Source organism: Apteryx rowi, unplaced genomic scaffold, assembly GCF_003343035.1.
Source record: "Apteryx rowi isolate R43461 unplaced genomic scaffold, aptRow1 scaffold_70, whole genome shotgun sequence".
Classification (NCBI taxonomy): domain Eukaryota; kingdom Metazoa; phylum Chordata; class Aves; order Apterygiformes; family Apterygidae; genus Apteryx; species Apteryx rowi.
This window is the reverse complement of record NW_020450983.1, coordinates 1572094-1592679: the sequence shown is the minus strand read 5'-3', so window position 1 is coordinate 1592679 and position 20586 is coordinate 1572094. Positions and strand designations below refer to the sequence as shown.

General features: G+C 35.8%; 2 protein-coding genes across 12 annotated transcripts in view; both read left to right on the top strand.

The window, feature by feature from the left end:
- The window catches only part of XRN1 (5'-3' exoribonuclease 1), a 44898-nt gene extending 25359 nt beyond the window's left edge, over positions 1–19539 (top strand). For 2 of the 11 annotated variants that reach the window (XM_026087071.1, XM_026087075.1), the window contains 17 exons: positions 224–359; positions 1064–1120; positions 1826–1958; positions 3130–3199; positions 4351–4576; positions 5277–5378; positions 6116–6211; positions 6447–6561; positions 6921–6985; positions 7458–7568; positions 7940–8065; positions 8389–8545; positions 8839–9020; positions 9263–9376; positions 9463–9580; positions 10556–10716; positions 10920–14120. In XM_026087071.1, the coding sequence (XP_025942856.1) occupies positions 224–359; positions 1064–1120; positions 1826–1958; positions 3130–3199; positions 4351–4576; positions 5277–5378; positions 6116–6211; positions 6447–6561; positions 6921–6985; positions 7458–7568; positions 7940–8065; positions 8389–8545; positions 8839–9020; positions 9263–9376; positions 9463–9580; positions 10556–10716; positions 10920–11210 (2260 nt within the window). In that variant the 3' untranslated portion in view covers positions 11211–14120. Of the gene's footprint in view, positions 1–223; positions 360–1063; positions 1121–1825; positions 1959–3129; positions 3200–4350; positions 4577–5276; positions 5379–6115; positions 6212–6446; positions 6562–6920; positions 6986–7447; positions 7569–7939; positions 8066–8388; positions 8546–8838; positions 9021–9262; positions 9377–9462; positions 9581–10555; positions 10717–10919; positions 14121–15595; positions 15764–17236 lie in introns of those variants that run through there. The other 9 variants (XR_003256933.1, XR_003256932.1, XR_003256935.1 and 6 more) reach the window with 9 other exon arrangements.
- The window catches only part of GK5 (glycerol kinase 5), a 30355-nt gene continuing 28124 nt past the window's right edge, over positions 18356–20586 (top strand). Inside the window, exon 1 of the mRNA XM_026087082.1 lies at positions 18356–18431. Coding sequence (XP_025942867.1) covers positions 18429–18431 — 3 coding nt within the window. The 5' untranslated portion in view covers positions 18356–18428. The remainder of the gene's footprint in view (positions 18432–20586) is intronic.

The following is a 20586-nucleotide window of genomic DNA, read 5'->3' as shown; positions in this document are numbered from 1 at the left end:
TACTTTTGAAACAGTATTGATTCAGGGTTTTTTTTGATGTTGTCTTTTTGTTGTTGTTGTTGTTTATCCCTATTCTAAACTCTTAGAGCAATCTTGGGTTTTGTTACATCACAAATGTATACAAACATTGTGCCTATGTTGTCGTACATGTTTGAAAAATCAGGTAACGTGGTTATGTGYTTAGTCAGTGTAAATGATTTTAATCAAGAGCCTTTTTATTTAGGGCTGAGAAAGTTCAAGAAATTGTTGCCTGGCTAAAGGCACATCCTGTTTCTGCTTTGTCTCGCTCATCTTGTGACTTACAAATTTTGGATGCAGCCATTGTTGAGAAAATTGAAGAAGAAATAGAGAAATGCAAGGTATGCAGCTTGATACCATTATGAGCAGTGATGAATTGAAACACAGCTGTTAGTTATTTTGAGTTTTTGAATTAGAATAAGAGGATTAAAGATTATTTATCATTCCAAAGAAAAAGAATACAGACTGTAATGTAAGAGTTGAACTTATAATGTAGATTGTCACAGGAATTCAGAGGAACGCATTAAGAATCTTTCTGCTTYGGCTCTTTCTTTTTGAGGTGATTCAGCAGCTGTAGGCTGTACTCTGAACTCCTCTGCCTTTCAGTGATTTCAGAAAGGAATAGACATCAAAATAAATTCTGAAGTGCTGTTTCCRAGTGCAGTCCCAGCCTTTCTTCTGTTGCAGTTTCTCTTTGACGTGAGGAAAACTGGGAAGTAGCTTCCTCAAGGATACAAATCAAAAAGAGGCCAAGGAAGTTACTAAAGGAAAAGTGAGAGGCAAAGCCACATGAAATAGTGGGCTGATTTTCTTTTAAATTGCTTAGAAGGATACAAAGATAAATTAGTGTGAATTCTGGAATTAGACAAACAGTGCAAACTCTTCAGTAGGAAGTCAGTCATGTTTTTAAAAACTGGGCCTAGTCATCAACACTTCGTGAAAGCTGTATGTYTATATCTAAACAAAAGAATGTCTGCATTATGTCTTCAGATGTTTTGTTAAACCTGAAACCCAAGTTTAATGACCTTCTGTTCCTTTCCTTTAGCAGAGAAAGAGCAACAAGAAGGTGCGAGTAACCGTGAAACCTCACTTGCTATATAGAGTAAGTGACATGAAAAGTTTTTGGTTGAAAATGAAGTTGTCCACATTGTATTTGTTTTACTTAAGTTTAATTTTATCAGCCTTCAAAAAGCAGAATTGTAGGACAGTATTAATTGGAAAAAAAAATTATGATGCCTTCTAGAAAATCAGTTTGAAAGTGATAGTCTCCCTCTAAAGGGAAAGAATTTCTATTTACTACAAATTCATTCATGTATTATACAGACATGCAGTTCTTTTTTTATCTTCTGTCCTAGTTGCTCCTACAGTTCTCATTCCTTTCACAGGCATATATTGAAGGCAGAATGAAATGTGYTTTGTATTTGTCTCTTTTTCCTTATTCTGCTTTTTGTTCAGTTCTTGACATCTGACCAGTTGCTAATCTTGCTTGGTATATCACCAATACTCGTGTTACTGATACAGGCAGGTATCACTCACTAGTTTTATTTTGTTTCTATTGATCCCCTTGGTCTGTCTTGGATAATGCACAGCACTACTGTTTCCCAGGCAAAAGCAGCGAGTCAGCGTTGCAAGAAAAAAATGCATTTCTTTGCTTTGTGTCTGGGGGAAGAAGGCTTCTATGTTCTTAAACTTTTTTTTTTCCCCAGAAAGTTTGTGTTATACTGTGTTTCCTATATTGTTATAAATGCCTTTTAGTTTTAATCTTTTTTTTTTTCCAAACACTAACATAGTCTTTTGGTTATTTCAGCCTTTAGAACAACAGAATGGGGTTGTTCCAGATCGAGATGCAGAGTATAGGCTGTTTGACCGTGTTGTCAATGTGAGAGAGAACTTTTCTGTTCCTGTTGGTCTTCGAGGTACCATTATAGGAATTAAAGGAGGTAATATTTTCTTCCTAGTTACAGCATTATAGCTATATTATAGCTAAGCTAGTGATGTGAAAACAGGCTGCAGAATAGTGTTTTGTATAATGGTTGTGAAAATTTCTTACCTAAGAAGCATATGCAGCTTGAAGAAGCCACTAGTGCCATATTTTCTGTTGTGAATTAAACCTACAGGTCTTATCTTTCAATTTCATGTGTTAGGCAGCTGTACTTTGAATACAAAATTACTTATCCTTTGTTCCTTCTTAATGTGAAAAAGGCAGAGAGATCAATGAAAAAGAACAGATTGCCAAACGGAAAATAAAGGAAGGAGGATATGGACCAAGTAAAAAGAAATAGAGGTAGCAGAAAGAAAATGAACAAAGCATTTGCCCTAATGCTTGCATTGAGTATAAAATTCTATTAAATGTGATTTGTGTCTCACATTTTTATTTGGATTTTGGATTTTACTCTGTGATATTCCATTTCTGTTACATGACTTGCGTTTATAACTTCTTTGACACTAAGATTGTCCGTAAGTCTCTTTCAGGTAAACAAAAGGATTCACCAAAGCAGATGTTACCTAAAAGTTTGAGATCTAGTAATAGAAATTGTTTACATAGCCTGGCATTTTAGCTGTTACTTTCTCATTCAGTCTGCATCCAACAGAATCTTGAATAAACTAGATCTGAGTGAGGCTTTTAAAAGAGATACTCTTTCCTCTACAATTATTTTATATTAGTAATAATTTCAAAGAAGCATTAGACTGTTACTATGYGAGTGATATTTATTGAAGGTATTGTTAAAGCTGGCAGTTTCAGACTGCCTGAATGTAAAGGTGGCTTGTATCTCCTTTCTGATGTTTTAATATCAATGAGACAATTGTGACATTGGGAAGGCATATACTGCTATAGGCTGCAGTTCTGTCAAGAGGTTTGTAAGTTGCTGTGCATGGTATGTTTCTGTTAAAGGCATATTTAAAGAGCAGCCATGTATGACTTCCTTTGAGAAGAATTTCTAAATTGCTGYTAATGAAATTCTTCATTTAAGGAATAAGATATCTTTGTTGCTAATAATTTAGAGTTTTTGGTCTCTTATTTATTGCGTAAATAATCCAGAATTTAAATTATTTAACTGAAAAAAACCACTGTCACATATGTAGGATGACATTTTACTTCATTTTTCATAGCCAGTAGAGAAACTGATGTGCTCTTTGAAGTTTTGTTTGATGAAGAATTCCTTGGAGGCCTAACTATAAGGTTTGTGTGTGGAGTTTCATAGTCATTTCATGTCATTGGTATAGATGACTTAAACTGTAGGCCTTTGGTTTACATTTATGAGTATTTTTACTTCTTTTTAAGCCTTTGTTTCTCAAAGGAGTTGGTCAGTTTTTATCTTTTGAGATTCTCTGTGAGTAGGGATTATTTTATGAAGCATGGTATATTATGGAAATGCTCTTTGGGCTTTTTTGCCTATTTAGAAGCTATTACCTTTTAGAAAGCAGACATGAGCCAGCAGGCTAAAGCACTAGATCCAAATGTATTTATAAACAAATATGTATGAAATAGATTATTATCAGTATGTCTTTAACATACAGATTAAAAAATTAGATAAAATAATCATTTGTTCTTCTGAAGGAGTGACTCTGAACCACCTGTAATTGATACTTAGGCGCTAAACTCTAACCAGTGCTGAAACCCTGAACTGTTCCTCAGGGAAGTGGAGGCATGGTTAATGCTTTTGTTTTAAAGAGTGTGGTAACTCTTATGTACCTAAATAAGCAGCTACTTACCAATGGCTTTTACTTCACTGTTGTTTTTAGATTAGTTACGTTTTTATATGACAGAAGTTACAGGAGAACGTTGCCTATTCCATGTGTTTAGCAAACATAACAGTCCTGTTCCTTGCAAAAGGAATTTGTGTTCCTGAACACCAATTATCTTCAGTATTCTGAGACTCAGAATCGTAAAGGAAGATATACAACCAACTAAATGCTGCTTAACTTGGGCTTATAATTCTGCACCGGCTTGAGTTTTCACCTCAGCAAAAGAAAAATAAGTTTTGTTCAGTTCATAAATGTTTCGCAGAAATATTTACTACAGGACTATGCTATAAAAATTCACTCGCCTTTAAAATTGCTTTGAGCCAGCACTGAAGAGGGCTAGTTCAAAGAGTAGTAGCAATTGTTGTTTTCAGTGTTTTGAAAGCCAGAGGTAGAAGTGGAGCACAGTAGGACCGACACTGTGTGTAATGGTACTGAATTTCAATACTGGGTGCAGTTTTCAACCTGTGCTGATCAAACTTGAATCATTACATTTTGGCACAGAGGCAACAATGTTGTTAACTTGGATGTATTGGAATGTCTACAATTAAATTAATTGAAACAATGATTTAATTTGCCTTTCTTTAGGTGCTCACCTGCCAGAGGTTATCGTCTGCCATCAAGTGCCTTAATTAATCTATCTCATGGTAATCGGTCAGAAATGGGAAGTCAAAAACTGACGGCCATAGTTAAACCCCAGCCAGCTGTGAATAACTACAATTCATATGCATCTGATCTATCATCTGTATGCTCACAAAAAGTGCATCTGGGAGGTCTCAACCATTCTCCTCGCTCCCTTTTTGTTCCTACTCAAGTAAGCATTTTCCGTTTCTTTTATACATAAATATTTTTCCACAGAACCTGAGTTATGACTGTGGTTGTTATCCTTGTCGGTACTGACAACTTCTCTGTAAGTTAATAATTTAGCATTAGGGTAACCTTTACCTCCGAGACCTTAGTTTATGTAATAGTGGAAGTGACCCGAAGTTCCTGATTTGTAGCTGTTCTGTTTTATTGAGTAGGTCCATCTGGGTTTGCACGAGGCAAATAGGTCATAGAAGTGACACCACAGCTGTTATCAACAACGTTTGCTTTGGCAGAGATGCAGTCATTTTCTTAATGCTCTGTTCCAAGTAATGTTTCCTGTAAACCAAGCTTGTACGCCTGCTCGGAAAGAGAAGACATGATTTTCTTGTCTGTTTGTTTCTTGGTAATGACTTATTTCATTTGAAAATATAGTAAAGCAAGAAAAATGGCAGAGAGGTGAATTGGAGGTTGTCATTGGTTTAATTAAACTATGTTTTTATTAAGTTGTTTCGTTAAGAAAATAGCTTAATGGGTAACTTCACATGGCTATTTGTGTGTTTGAGAAGAATTTTCTCGTATTTTGTAAATTTGTAGAAGAAAAAGTATTTTCCAAAAGAAAATTTAAACAATGAAACACCTTTTTTTTCCCCTTTCTTTTTTTTCTTTTCTTTTCTTTTTCCCTCCCCTCCCTGCCCTCAACGATTTAGCAACTGAGTGGAAGACAGCATTACAATCTCAGGGCTGAAAATCAGGGCAACTCCAGTTCACTCCAGAAAGGATCATTTTTGAGTGGCAATCAGAAAAATAAAGTGAGTGTTTTGATTCATTTAGTATTGAACCTGAATGTCTTAATATTTATTTTGGCGCACTCTTTAGAGTGAGAGTCCTTCTCTCATAGTTAACAGGTAGCACTGTTTTCTTGCATCAGATGTTTTAGTTCAGGACCAGACTGGGGCAGAACTTGTACAAGTTTTTGAATGAGTGATTTCCTGTGTTATTTCATTTAGATACTAGATTTTCAAAACAGCTATTGTTTACATAGTTGGGGGTCAGTTCTGTGGTAACATACCTGTAAGGTTATTAAGGAATTGAACCTGCCTGATAAGTGCTTACAAAATAGGCGTTAATAATAAAATTTAAGAATACTTCCAATCTGAGAATATGCTTTTGAAACCATTTTGAGTCATCATCTTAGTTTAATTATACTCAATAATCTTTTCCATGTTGATAACTTCTAAAAATAGTAACCATAACATAAATAAATAGTAAATTCATAAAATAGTAACCAAACATAACCAAACCAATCTCAAAACAAACTAAGCTGATTAGAATTTAAGAGCGATTCTTAGGAAAAGTACTATAAATACATCGTAGCCCATTTTCAGAGATTAAATACCTACTAGTGTCAGTATGAAAATTTCTGCCATCTGAGCACAGTTAACCTTGGACATTTAGATCTTAAGAATGTTTTTGTATATGTTTAGCTGTTCAAAAGTTGTGGTTACAGCTGCTGAGTTGTTGGGGTGGTTTTTTCTTATTTTGCTAGCCACAGAGTAAGCAAGACGATGAATTCTGCAGCATATGGCAATCATTGCAGGGTTCTGGGAAGTCTCACCACATTCAACAAAGCATGCACGAGAAGGTTAGTATAAAAACTTTAAACAGCTCCCTGGAGTTCAAAATCTAAATGTACTTTATTTTATGCATCAGTTCATCACACYGAAAAACTTTTCAGTTAGTGCTGAAAATTAGCCTTCTGGATCAAGGTATTGGTATACAGGGTATGCATAGCTCTGGAAAGAAGTCATAATAAGAGGCTAATATGTAAATGGTAGATGTGTAATCTTCTGGTTAAGGTTAGATGTTTGAATTCCTAGGGTGCAGTTCTACCTCAGGAAATCAAGCTGGGAACTGGCAATCAGTTCTACAAGCCAGGCTTCAATGAGAGCAGCCTTAAAGGCCAGCAAAGAAAACAGGAGCCATATAAAAAGTGTAAGTACTGTAAGTAGAAACTTGGGGAAAACTTAATTGCTTATCCAACTTTTATTGAAATACCTATTGAGTTTTTGTAGTTATTGACAGAAAATAATGTATTTCAGTTAGATAAGCACTGCATTGCACATGTTATTGTCAAACACCACTCCTGGTTTGTGTATTAGGCTATTTCACAATCCTGAACACTTTTAACCAAGCTCTTCACGATGTTGACTCAAACAGCATTTGATGCAAGCATTGAAATTAATGCAACTCTGCACRCTTGTATGGATTTGTTAATATTTTTGAGTTTTATTATTACAATTTTTAAGATCATTACAGAAGAATAAGCATACTTTTACATGATTTATTTGTAGTTAAAGAAGAATCTAAAGTTACAAGAAATGAAAGTCAGCCACATAATAAGATATCAAATAAACAGGTAATTTATTCTTCTATACTGAGTAAATGTATTCTGTTTTTTGTTTGTTGTGGGTTTTGGTTTGGGGTTTTTTTTTTCATTTTACTCTGATCTAATTCATTATTTTACCAATTTATCTTTACTGGGCATCTTAGTTGATTCTTTTGCTAGGTAAATTTTATTTTTAAGTTGTTTTTTTTTCTCTCTAGAAATTTTATGTACCTAAATGAGGGAAAGAGCAAAACACATATAATGATGATGTTGAATAATAAGAGCCTCCAGAAGCTTTTTATACCTGTCCTATTTTTTTCCTGTTCTTCTTAGAAACTAAAAGTTATAGTGTAGTGAGAAAATGCAAATGGTAGATTTTTCAGTAAGCTGAAGTCATTTAAGAATATTAGCTTGTGAAAGCTATCTGCATTTCTAATATGATTGCATTATAACTAGTAGTGGAGGAGGAGTATTCAATAATAAATGCTGCAGTTTGTTTCAGAATTTTGCAGGACTGAATAAGTACAATGTCAAACTTTTGAAGAGAAATGAAAGTCCCAATGTGCCTGTAATGCAGAAGGCTTCAGTTGATGGTCCCTGTACAGCTGGAAAGGTAGGATCTAGATAGTTCATTTTCTTGTGCTTTTGAATAATTTCAGTTTGTAAGCTATTTTGTTCCCTGTTATTCCTCTTGACTTGTGTGCACATTCATGTTTATAGCAGGTACAAAACAAACCTGAATAGCCTTGATCGTTTTTTAAATCAGTTCTTTATTGGTCACTGCTTATATTTTTATATACAAAACTTTATATAGTCTCTGGATATCTGTTCACACTTTGACCAGGCATGACTTTGATCTGCCTAAACTCAGAGGAGGAAAAAAAGCCTGAATCAGCATAAAATTAAGCTGCAACTAATACACCGTTTCTCTTGCATCTGCCTGTAATATATTAATTTGACTTTTTTTTTTTAATTTGTTTTAAGAAGGACAATGAACTTGAAAGCCTTCTAGCTTCTTTGAAAATTTCCAAAGAAAATGAAGTGCAGACTAACTMCAAGGAAGCAAGAGCTACAAATGAAGAACATCTGTCACCACAATCATTTGCTATGGTGTGTATACTGCAGGAATCATTACATGACAACTTAGCATCTGCTGTCTTAGCATCCAAGCTTCTATTTAAAGAAACTCAATGAAACCTCCTACTGCCTTCTTAAACATATTGATGAGTTTTTAATCAGCTGTTCTCAAAGAAAATTAACAAAACCCATTTGTTTGTGATAAGACACTGTTATCTGTACTTTGGTAAAATGTAACCAATAGGAAAATAAAATTTCAAATATTGTTGCTATTTGTGGTATTCACAGAGTTAACTAAGAAGATAGTGCTATCTGAACACCATCATTTTCCTGAATGGTTTATTTTTCTTTTAAAGAAAGGAACACAGATGCTCAAAGAAATTTTGAAGATAGATGGCTCTGACCTGGAAACCAAGAATGAAGTGAAATCTCAAGTTAATGATGTTTCTGCTCCCCCTAGTAGACAGGATTCCCATGGAGCTGCCTTGCAACATAGACAAACAAAAAAAATGGGTATGTTTAGACATCAGCTAATAGTTCAGAGCTTCATCTTATAGTGACAGTTCAGTACGGACTTAACTCACTGTATTGTGCTTACTTTTGGAATGAAATAAGAACATCTTTGTCAGTTCTGCTTCTTTATTCAGAACTGAAAAACTTACAGTATAATCCTCTGTTTTGTGTTCAAGTCAGATGTGAAAACACCAGAAAAAAAATCAAATCTATTTTATTTTCTGCTAATAACAAAGTTGCTGCCCTTCACAGGAGGAAAAAATTGTGATGTAACTTTCTTTTTCTTTTGTTAGCTGCTTATATGAACAAGCCTTATAGCACTGGAGGCCCTCAGAATGCATCAGCACTGGAAACTGGAGGTCACCCTTTCGTTGGTCCACAGCCTACCCTGTCTACTCCTGTTTCTGAACTTTCTCATATTTGTTCTCTTCTTGGAATGTCGCAACCTGATTTCTCTTTCCTAAAAACACCACAGGTAAAGCTTATTTTTTTACAAAAGTTAAAGTTCTCAACTTCATTTCAACTGTCCTATAGTAAACATTTTGACTGGTCACTGAAATCCATTTAAAAATAAGACCTTAGCTCCTTTTGTTTCCTTTTTTCCCAAAGTAATATTGATTAAATATAGTAACATTAATTAAACAAACTCTCTTTCAGTTTCCAACTCACTGTTTGTACAGTATAAATCCTCTCAAAAGTCTTATCTCATTTTCCTAGACCATGACAGTTTGTCACATAAAGTTATCCAATGGTTTGTTGGTTCATGGACCACAGTGTCATTCTGAAACTGAAGCCAAGGAAAAAGCTGCGCTTTTTGCTTTACAGCGATTGGTGAGAACAGCAAAGAATCATTTGAAATCTTTGTGTCTCTTTATTGCATTGAGTCTGTTTGTAATCCACCATTTTCCTCTTCAAAGAGCTCTATAGGAGTGAACTTCCCTTTGCCTCCACCTCCACCAGTGTTTCCAAATTATCAACCTCTGGGAGTTCCTGTACCACCTGGATCTGTTCCTCCAGTCTTTACACAGCCCCCTGGTAAGTATTTGATTATTACACATTTCAAATATTATCACGTTTGCCTATAATCGTATCAGTTTTTTGTATGAAAATGAGTGCCTTCCAGACAGCTGTGTTTTTGATCTTCCTGTATGTAGTTGTGCCTCTGAACTGCTTTGAAAATGGTTCATTAACTTCTCAGGAATGTGCAAATGAATTTAATACAAAAATCACATATCTCCTAATTTTTGCTCACTCCTTCTTTTCTTCAAAAATGTATCTGTCCATTCAGTGTTAGTTGGTTTTCTCCTTCAAAGCAAAAGTAGTCAGTCGGTTGATAGTCCCAGTCTAGCATTCATGAGAAGTATCTTCCTTGATTATCTACATTTTTTTTGTTTACCTGAATAATTAATATTTATCCATCCATTAGTAATTTTATTTATTTAGAACTAGCTTTCAGTGAAGTGCTGCATCACAATCCTGTTGCACATTGCTAGACATTAGCATGGTAAATAACCAAAACTAAATTGCTAAATTCCTGTCGCAATTTTGATTCTCATCTGTTTTGTATTCTGCTAAAGCTCACATCCACAGCTAGTAATTAATGACTTGGCACCATTGTAGTATCCTGGTAACCTACACAGCAGCTGCTACATCTTTTCTCCCGTGGGTTTCTGTATTGTTGACTTGTTCCAGAAGGACAGCCTAAACTTCCCTTCTACTAGTACAGTTCACTCTGGTAGGGATGTGACAATCCTGACTAGCCTATGTATGCTTTGAAATGCAAATGTATAGACCCAGTGCTCTCAATTGTGCTATCATCTAGGTGCAGTTCTCTAAAAGCAGAACTGTTTTCTTTATATATAATAAATAGATATTTATTTATTTATTCTTAAATAAATATGAATAATATTAGGCCTCATTGGAAGGAGAAACAAACAGGGTACTTTGGGTTTTGGGGAGACACTATCCTCTTTTTGAGGAAACAGAGCTAAAAGTTATTTATTTTCACAGCTAATATAATGCCTCCACCATCTCACATGTTTGGTCCAGTGTCCTGGCGAGCTCCAGTGCCTATTCATGGCAAACATTATTATCCTGGCTCCTATTCAGGAAATATGCCTCTTGCAGGAACTATACCAGTTGGTACTCACAACCAGTTTATACCTCTGCAGGTAAGTTTGGCAGGTTAGTCTTAAGATTTCTATTTTTGTAAAAATGTACCTACATGATGAATGCAAAGACACCCCTGTGAAGCATTATTTAGTGTTAGAAAACTATTTTAAAAACTGATATGCATGTTTTTAATAGTGGAATATTTGCAGGGTTTTTTTTTTTGAGAATGCCTTCTGTTAAATAATATTTATTTAATTTAAAGGTAACTAAAAAAAGGGCTGCTAGCAAGAAAAACTTTGAGCTCAAGGAGTTTCAGAGTTCCCCTCAAGCTGCACCACTAAAGAATGAACAGCCAGTGTCTTCTGACCACATTCAGCAAGATAGTTCTTCAGCTCCTTTAAAATCTACTCAAGCTGCTCAATCCACTGTTTCATTTCAAGACAATGTGACTACTCCAAGTGTTCCTCATAACAAATCAACACCAAACACTTCCAGCAAGCGAAAGCCAAGAAAGCTGGCTGTCAATTTTGGCGCACCAAAATCTTCAGAATAAATATGGTAGCTAGGTGGATTTTATCTTTAACTCTTCCCCCAGTGTTATGTTACATCATTTAAAAAAATCAGAAAGCTCTATTAAAAAGACCAGCCACTTTAAGTATAATATAAAATGAAATACATTTTATTTGCTATGCTTTTCAGGTTGTTATGAAAACTATAAAAATGATGTTAAAACTTAATTATTTTGACTTAAATTAACAAAAGCCAGGAAATGCTGAGTTAAGGTTACCATGCCATCCATTGTGCCTAGGTTTCTGAACAGTGGCTTACAAACTCTACCGGGTGAGCAGCAATAACAGTGGCAACCCTAATTCAGAATTGCCTTGCTTTTTGGGTGGGATATGGAGCAGTAATAAGTTGGGCATCAAACATTGCTTAGTATGACATTTTGTATTCTAGCTTATTTTTAAATAGAGTAATGAAATAAAAAGGAAAAATTATTTAAATGCAGTTTTCTTATTGGCTCTACAGGTCTTTTTGATCTGAATCAGCATGAATAGAACTTAACTACAGTGGAACTGCCAAATTTGCTATAACTGTGGACTGCTAGGTTTTATACCAAAGGCCAACAACTTTACAACTTTCAGAATTTAGATATTATTAGATCTCTAGAATTAGAGTGGCGAAAGTGGTTGCTGATGCAGAACCAGTTCCAAGAGATTAATTTATAGAATGTATTGAATAAAAAATACACCTGCAAATTAGAGTCTTCTCTGGTAAAGTACATTTAAATTTTTGAGTTAGCAGCTTTATTAATTTCATTGTTTTGGTAAAATAACACAGATATCTACTACAAATCTGGATAGCCCCCTGAAATGCCAGTAATATCCTGAATTTTTCTTAATAACAAAAATGAGCAGAGTATAAAGATGTCTGTTTGTATAGTTTGGCTGTCAAAATTATTTTTGCTCAGAGTCCATTTTTCCCTCCAACAGTCTGTGCCCTGATACTTTCTCTATGGTACATTGTTTTGTTGTTAGGTGACTTTTAATATTTATTTTTAGTTTTGTGGCAGAAGGTCTGTGTAGCAAAACTGACATTAAATTGTCATTAAACTATTAGTGTTAGTTCCATAATAATATCCAGACAAAAAAATGACTTGCATTTTTGGAGGGAGCTGTGTTTTAAGTAGTAATGCTGTTGTGTTTAATTCATATAAAAAAAGAGAAGGCTCAAAGGTCCCTGTGCTTTTTTTAACCCATATATGCTGTTCTCATTCACATTAATAGGAATTCTTCAATCTGAGATAAAATTTGAAGCTTCAGTTGGTGTTGTTTACTGATGTTGATTATATCTTGTTTCACTTTCTTCTTTGTTCTAATCTGTTCCAGAAAAAATAATTTTCCTCTAAGCTCAGAAAGCTTAGTAATAAAGCACACTTTCTTCTTTAGTGATTCATTTTGTTGCCTCCAAACAGGTTTCATGCTGGACCTGCAAGTCTGTATACTTCAGTTCCCCCCTACCTTGTTCTTTGCCTTGACTTCTTGATTTAGTATCAAGACTCACATTATCATTTGATGAGTTTGGGGTTTTTTTTAATTCATTTCTCTAAAACAGTTATTGCTTCAGCAGTATTTGTAGGATAGCAGCAAGCCCTGTAAAAAGGACCACAAAGGTAAAAATAAAGCTAAGACATTTTAATTCATTTTATTATCACAAACTGCGTAGAGTAGTTTATATACAGTCTTAAAATGCATTGTTTTTTTGTTGTTTTCTTTATAGCTGTCTAGTTTTAAGAGGTTTTGAAGCCATATTCCATGAAGGGAAAGCTGACCTTTTCGGTGATATATTGTCATCAGTAACATGATGCTGACATGCCAATATTTTAGAAGCATTTATATGCAATTTAGTTATGAGACACAGATTTTAGCCCTCCCGCCCCCTTATCCATATGAATTGTCTGATCATCAGAAAAAAATCTGTTTAGAAATTCCCATGATGGAGATTAGACTGGATTTCATTCATATATCACCTAATCTCCCAGGCTTCGGTCCCTTTTAAACTTTACCTCCTGTGTCATCATAAAAGTAGTTGATGATTGGTACAGATACTGTCATCTCTGCTGAAATTCTGAACTTAAAATTACAGAATTTCCATATATCTGGATAGCCAATTTATGCAGATGAACAAAATTGTGAAGGGGACTATACTACTAATACTGGTAAACACAGCAACTTTTTTCATTAATCAGTTGTTATTTTCAGACTGACTCCCCCACCTCTTCTGTTAGAAATGCTATATATAGTTGACATAGCTGGTTGAACTCTTAATTCTGTACCTGCTGCATATTGTATTAGTCCCCTGTCTTTAGTTTCAATATTCTGTGATATTGACTGCCTGGTGCCCAGTTAATTACAGTTTTACATGTCCTGGTACATGTGACGTCTGCATTGACCTATGCCATGTCCCCTATGATTTCGGTTATTTGGTTTTATATTTTATCTATGTGATTGCATTTAATTCATACAGGTATAACTTTAAGCATTTGTTTTTCTCATAGATATAAAGTATTTTGTAAGCACTGGAATTTTTCATTAGATCTTATACAGAGCAGTATTTTACTAAAAATCCAAAAGGGAAGACTTTTATGTGCGCATTTTTGTAGTTTCTGATTTTTTTTTAAATAACTTTTCAGTGTTTATCTGCCAAGTGAAATGTTTTAAATTTGCATATGAATGGATACAGAATGTATTTTTTGTGCTGTTTAGTGTTAAGTGTGCATTTGCAGATTTTTAGCATGTAGTTGCACAAAGGACTGTGCAAAGATATTTTAAAATATGAATATATGATACACTGAAGGAAAAACATTCATAAGAGTTAAATGCTATATAAAACTTTAACGCAATAGAATAATTTTATAAATTGTGTCTGTGTCTGCTTGGATTAAATATTGAAACAAGAAACATTACTTATTTTCACTGTTTTATTTTCAAATATATACTATATGGGAACTTCTGTATGCTCCAAACTGAAAGCTTCAGATACAYGTTAAACCTCATAAAGCCCGATTTCTGAGATTCCCAGAAACAGCAACTGCCCACCTCCTCTGAGCTGTTTTTTGATGGCTTTCAACTACTACTCAGTTAAAGATACGGATTTTGTTACAAAGGCTGTTGGTCACTTTGCAATCAAAAGCATTTAACTGGTTACTGATCCTCTGAAATTTCTCTGGCCTCTGTCACCTGTTAGATGAAAAAAAGGAAGCAATGGAAAAGGCGGTGGTTACTTTCCAGCAAGTTCAGGGCTAGTGGTTCTTAGCATAGGGCAAAGCCAGCTGATGGCTGAACAGTAGGAGGAGTCACTAGTACCTGGACATAACCGACACCTAATGTGAAGTGTTTTTCTTTTTTTCTGTACTGGAGCAAAACACTGCTCAGATTTCTGCTGGAGCAGAGTAGGAATAGTTGCATCATTTGTAGCAAGGCCTCCAAATGAGGCATGACAAACTGTACACTGATACAGTGTAATGTGCTTAAGCTTCTTCAAGGGAGAAATAGCAAATTATATTTCATAATTAGATTTCACCATCCAAAATATTTTATAATAGCAGGCTGTTAAAGTTCAAAACTGCCAAACTGTCTTTATTCTTATTTTAGAGAGGGTAAATATTTAATTACAATACAAAGGAGAAGAGATTTGCCATATGCTGAATTTTGTTTTCTTTGACCAGTAGTCTCTTAGGGTATGTTCAAACTCTACTTGTTCCCTTTTAAAACATAATGAGCGTTAGTCATGCCAGTTCATTTTACTGTCTTTGGCTGCGAGTCATTAACTTTGTTAGGATCTGTCTCTTGCCTACCACAGCACTGGATTTACACATAGAGAGATGTTACTTTCCATCTCGCAATTTATTCAGTGAATTAGCTTGTTTCAAAATACTAGTTAAGGTTGGAGGACACTCTAATATGACCAATTACTGCAACTTTGTGTAGCAATATTCTGTATAGAACAACCATAAAGGATTGGTATATGCATTCAGGTCATATTATTCAACATGAAGATATCAAGATACGAGCTTGCATTTCTAAAGTTCTCTTCAAATTACTAGTCCTTGGACTTCAATAATCGTGTATGGCAAGTTCTGCCTTGTTACTTGTCCTATCTTAACCTATAGCACTACAGAAAATTAAGACAAATTAAGCAAAGGGATAACTTTAAAATTTATCAGTTTGTGCATAATAAATCTTGCGTGGAAACTCCCTTTAAAAAATTAAGTGACTTTGTTGAGTTTTGTTTAGTTCACTTGAACTATGATATAGATGACCCCTAGGAGTGAGGAAACTCAAAGAAGGAATGGTTGCTTTTACAGTAAAGGGATTTTATTGAGATGTGATCTCCGTATGTATTCCATAATCAGCCTTCCTTACTACTGAGAGACAGTTATGTTCTTCTCTTTCTGTCTCTGGAAAGGGGACACAGTGACACCAAGGGCATAAGGGCAGTCTGAATACACACTCTTGGCCAAAAGAATCCAAATTCAGGTGCGTGAGGATCCATGAATATTGAGAGTGTAGCTGATATGTATTTCGAAGAAGTGGATGTTGCAAGGTAAGTAGTTGTTGTTTATTAACAAAAGAATCCATAGTTCCAGTACAGCAACAGTTTATTGCTGCCGATTTCTGAGGTGTTTACTCTTATTTTTCTGAATTTTAAAAACTTCCTGTTTCATTCCTGCTTTGAAAGACTATACAAATCAAAGAGAACTGAATTAGTCCAAATGTTACCAAGTGCAAACAAGTATTTGAAAGGATAGAGAAGGTATTTTTCATTGAAACTTTGTTTTTTTTTTCAAGTAAAACTTAGTTCTGTATTTACTGTAATGAAAAGATAAAGGCTGGCAAACAGAAGTCAACATGTAGTTTCTGTGCCAGTAACAATAGCAACAAAATTCAAAGTCAGCAGCTTTTAGCATGATGGGGGTACAGGGTGAAGGAAGAAGAAATGTGATTCCAATGCAGGTAAGTGATCTACGTAAAAGTAACCTGTGCATGCCTTCGATTCAGCGCTCATTTGGGATATAACTGAGACATTTAATATTACATTTAATATTCACTCCTGATGTTTCTGCCAGTATATATTTCATTGAAACTGTTGAAGCATTTTGACAGTCCAGTGAATCTTAATTCAGCAGTATAAATGGAAAACACTGTAGGCTGGTGAAGCCTCTGAGTTTACTGAGCTTACATTCAGATGGTTCGTTCTTCCTTTTCTAGCTTTTTTCTGTGTTTCAGATGTGTCCTTTTCTCTCTTTTCCTTCTACTTAAGCTTCACTGATGAACATTTACCTCTCTCTATTTTTAGACCCTTTCTGTGAATTTCCAAAGTTTGAAATCAGTGTTCTTTTAAAGAGTCTTCAGCCCTGGACTTTCTAGGTCCAAATGACTGTTCCTCCCTTCATTCATATACACACATATATGTGTGTATATATACACGTGTGTGTGTGTGTGTGTACATTCACACATACCAACATATATATATAGGACTCTCTCTGTTTTTTTTTTTTTCAAAGCTGTTCATAGTTCTATCATTTTCAATCCCCATCACAATTTCTGTTTCAGCACAAATTCCTTGTGTCCATCATCCTCTGGATGTCTCTTTATCTTGTATATGCATATTGTACAACCCCAAATAAGGAGTTACTTAGGATGGATTAAAAATGCAGGCAAATTGTTAAAGTTTAACAAAATAAGTATATCACTTTTCAATACACTTGTTTTGGCAGATAAACTCTTTTAAGAGTTGAGTGTCTTAAAACTTTATTGTCCTAAAGTCCACCTCATTTTCCGTCAAAGGTTACTTCTCTATCACAGACCAGGCAGAAAGGAAGGAATGCTTGKGCCTCAGGCACTCGAATGCAAAACCTAACAGTTTTGATGTGCAGTTCTCCAGTGAAAATGCTGATTTAACCAGTCTCTTATTACTTGTTCACTTGATTGTGCAGATCTGTTTAACATGGTCACCTTATGAACCATATCAAGGTATTCATCTGACTGAAACTCTTTTCCCCGTGCTATTTTTCAGCCTGATCAGTTCACCATGGAACCACAGGAACAGCTGTGTTGCTACAACGTTTAGCAGTGTGAGGGCAGGATTGTTCAGCAAGACTGGGACTGCTTAAGAAACATCCCCATCACTGCCTAAAACTTAAATCACCCATGAAGCTAAAATGCTACATGAGCTGATGTTATTGTATGTGATTCCTTCTGTTAACTTCAAGGAGACTGGTAACTTCTGGCAGGGGAACAGGAGGAACTGCTGTGAATGGTCATATGCTAAATTATTACAGTAAAATTTGCCAAAAGCTCACTGCTTTCATTTTGGGTCATCTGATAACTTTCTAGGCAAGGCATAAAGAATGATGTATGTGGGCTGCACAGCCCATGGAGAAGTAGAAATTAGTGGCTGTTTCTTATTTAAATGAAAATTGATTAAAGACACTGAGGTCAAATCTTACATAATGTTAAAACTGGAAATTTTAGACCTAAAGTAGTAAATACCAAATAGAGTTTGGAGCAGCAGTGGAAGGGCAGATGCATCGTACAAAGTACAGCTAAGGAGGAGCACATAGAGAAAAAGCAAGAGTTACAAGCTTTGGGTCTTGTTCTCCTAGATTTCAGTAGCTGAAATCCTATTAGCTTGGCAGGTGGCAAGTTTGATTCGCACCAGAAGCCCAGGGGCAAGGGAAGAGGCTCCTATTTAACAGTTGCACAAAAGAAATGCATCTGAGAGTACCTTAAAAAAAATTGTTGAAATTGTTTTCTGTTACAAATACATTTTAATTAATAATTTGGAAAGGTCCCGGTCCTAGAAAATGTCAAGATAGTTCTCTTTCTAGTAGTTGCAATCTTTAGTGCTCCATCTCTCAAGGCCTATTTTAATAACTGGGGCAAAACTGTTTGGCTTGGTGTTCTCCAAGGTGTWTTTGTTGCTGACTGAAACATGCTGAGCACGATGCTATTGCTTACAAACATTCAGTGTAAATTACTCGTGATGCAGGTTTGGTCATCTCTGCCAGAGATGAGCTCGTTGTCCCTGATGTTCTGTTGTTTGGTTGGTTTTACTTAATAACTCCTTTCCTTTGCTACAGTGTTGGACGACTCCCTGGAGTGCATCCACTCCTTCATTTGATTTGATATTCCAGTAAAAGATAAGACCTGTCACACTTTCCAGAGACCAAAGAAACTGAGGATTTCAACATAGAAGATGCAGAAGTATGGTAAATAGCCGCTGCAGTAATTGGTATGTGACTCTAGGCATGTGAATTCTCTGCCCAGTGGAACAGTAAAATGGCACATGCATGCTCTTATTTAAACTGGCAGACCAGGATGGCTGTCTCGTAGAGGTTATACAGGTTGGTTCGTCAGGGTTGCAGTGCAGTATAAAATAGCTTTGGAGGGTGTCAGTGCATCCTCACTGCAAATGAATGTGTTCTGGTCTGTGCTAAACTCAGGCTGGGGCTTTGCCCATATTGGTGACTGAAAAACTGTCATAGTTTTTTCTATGAGGGCAATAGAGATTTTTGGGTAAGGAAATAATGCCTGTGGAGAAATTATAATATTTATAACAAAATAATGTAAGCTAATGCAAGATAAGTCATGTATGGACAAGCTATGTATGTCGGAAAAACGGTTGCCGCCTTTATTGCATTGCTTGTATCACATTGCAATTAGAATGAGAATATAGAATTTATATTTCATAAATCTCTTATTTAAGTTGAGCAATTTTAATACGTGGTATATAACTGAGACTGATGATAGACTGCAGCTACGCAACTTAGGTCACGTTAGTGTCTGTCCAAAGTTTATATGGTATTCCTTGTCATGATTCATCTAAGTTCTTATTAGTTTACGGAATGGGGTTTAAGACTTGCATGAAGAAATCATTTTACAGTCATTTCCATGCAATACAGTGAATCAGAGGAGTATGTATTTGTAAAAGAAAAAAGTAATTTGCACCTCTGTTTTCTTTTTGAAGTTCCACTTTGTCTTGCAAAGAAATGCCCCCACTTATATTTTTATGCTAAAAACATTAAGGATGTCAGGATGCGTTTTCCCTATTTTATTTAAGCTTTAGATTCTAAATGTTTAGAGAGAATTTTTAGTCTTCTATACCAGCCACACATGTTAAATTTTATTCAGGGAACTTTCTTTATGAGTTCTAAATGATTATTACCAAAACAACAGAAAAGTTAAAATAGTTTGAAGAATAATCTCAGTGAGATACAATGTACTTGATACCTTTCTGACATAAATCTAGTAGTTTTCTATCTATCTATAGATTCTCAAAATCTCTAAGACTGAATAAAAGACCTGAATTTTCAATAAGACAGACAAGTCAAAGAGGTTGTGACTTTCAACAAGTTGCTCCTTAAGGAGAGGAGTTAGGGCGGCCGTGCCTGCGGCTGCCTGATGGCTCRGATCCTCCCTGATCCCAACCTCGGGCAGCTGCAGAGGTCGCCGACGGCGTGCGGTGGGGAATCTGTCCAAATGTGCTTTTCACTGCCATTGGTATTGCTGGTTTCAAGATCAGAGGACATAAAAGTGTTGCTTGGAATGCAGCTTTCTGTAAGAGGGACTAAACAAAAGAACGAGGGGAAAAGTGTTTTACTTTTGCTTTTCCTAGTAAATGAGGGGGTTAAAACTAATTAACTAATTCTTCTGATTAAATGAGGTTAAAACTAAATTCTACTGACACTAGTCTGGGGTCCAACATCCTGAATTTCATTGCCTAATTGAGGATGGTTCTGGTTGCTCCTCTTTAGTAGCAACCTCTCCATCCAAGGGTGGAGAAGGGGCCCTTTCTACCACTATTCCCTGTTTGCTATTCCAAAACCAATCTTTTTAAGTATTTCCCTATACGAAGGAAGGTAAGTGGCACAAATGATTTTCTGAAAATGAAGTTTTCGGTTGAATTTGTTCACGGGGTGTAATTCACCGTCTGCAGTGACAATCCCAGGAGCAGCCGTACCGAGTTGCTGTTGCCAACAGCGGGCTCTTAGCAGGTGTTTTTTTCATTTGGTGCTGCTGTAAGCAGGGATGGGGTTTAAGCTGGGTGTTTGCTCACAGAGGGAGCAAATATTTTATTAACGTGGTGAAAAAACTTTCCAGGGGCACTCACTGAATTATTTTAGAAACCTTTTAAAATGTGGTAATTGAGCCTTGTGTGCAAGTCTGTTTCGAAGTGAATTTCTAAATTCACTTCCAAACAGCTTTACCCACGAAAGGCTCGATCTGTTCAGGAATTCATTTCTGAACGCGTCCCCTTGTCCTTCGTACGGATCCCTGCGGCTTTGGGCCTCGATGGTTCTGCGGGCTCCGGCAGCAAGCGGCCTCGGCGGGGCCGTGACCGTGACGGCGGGGCTCGGCGGGCTG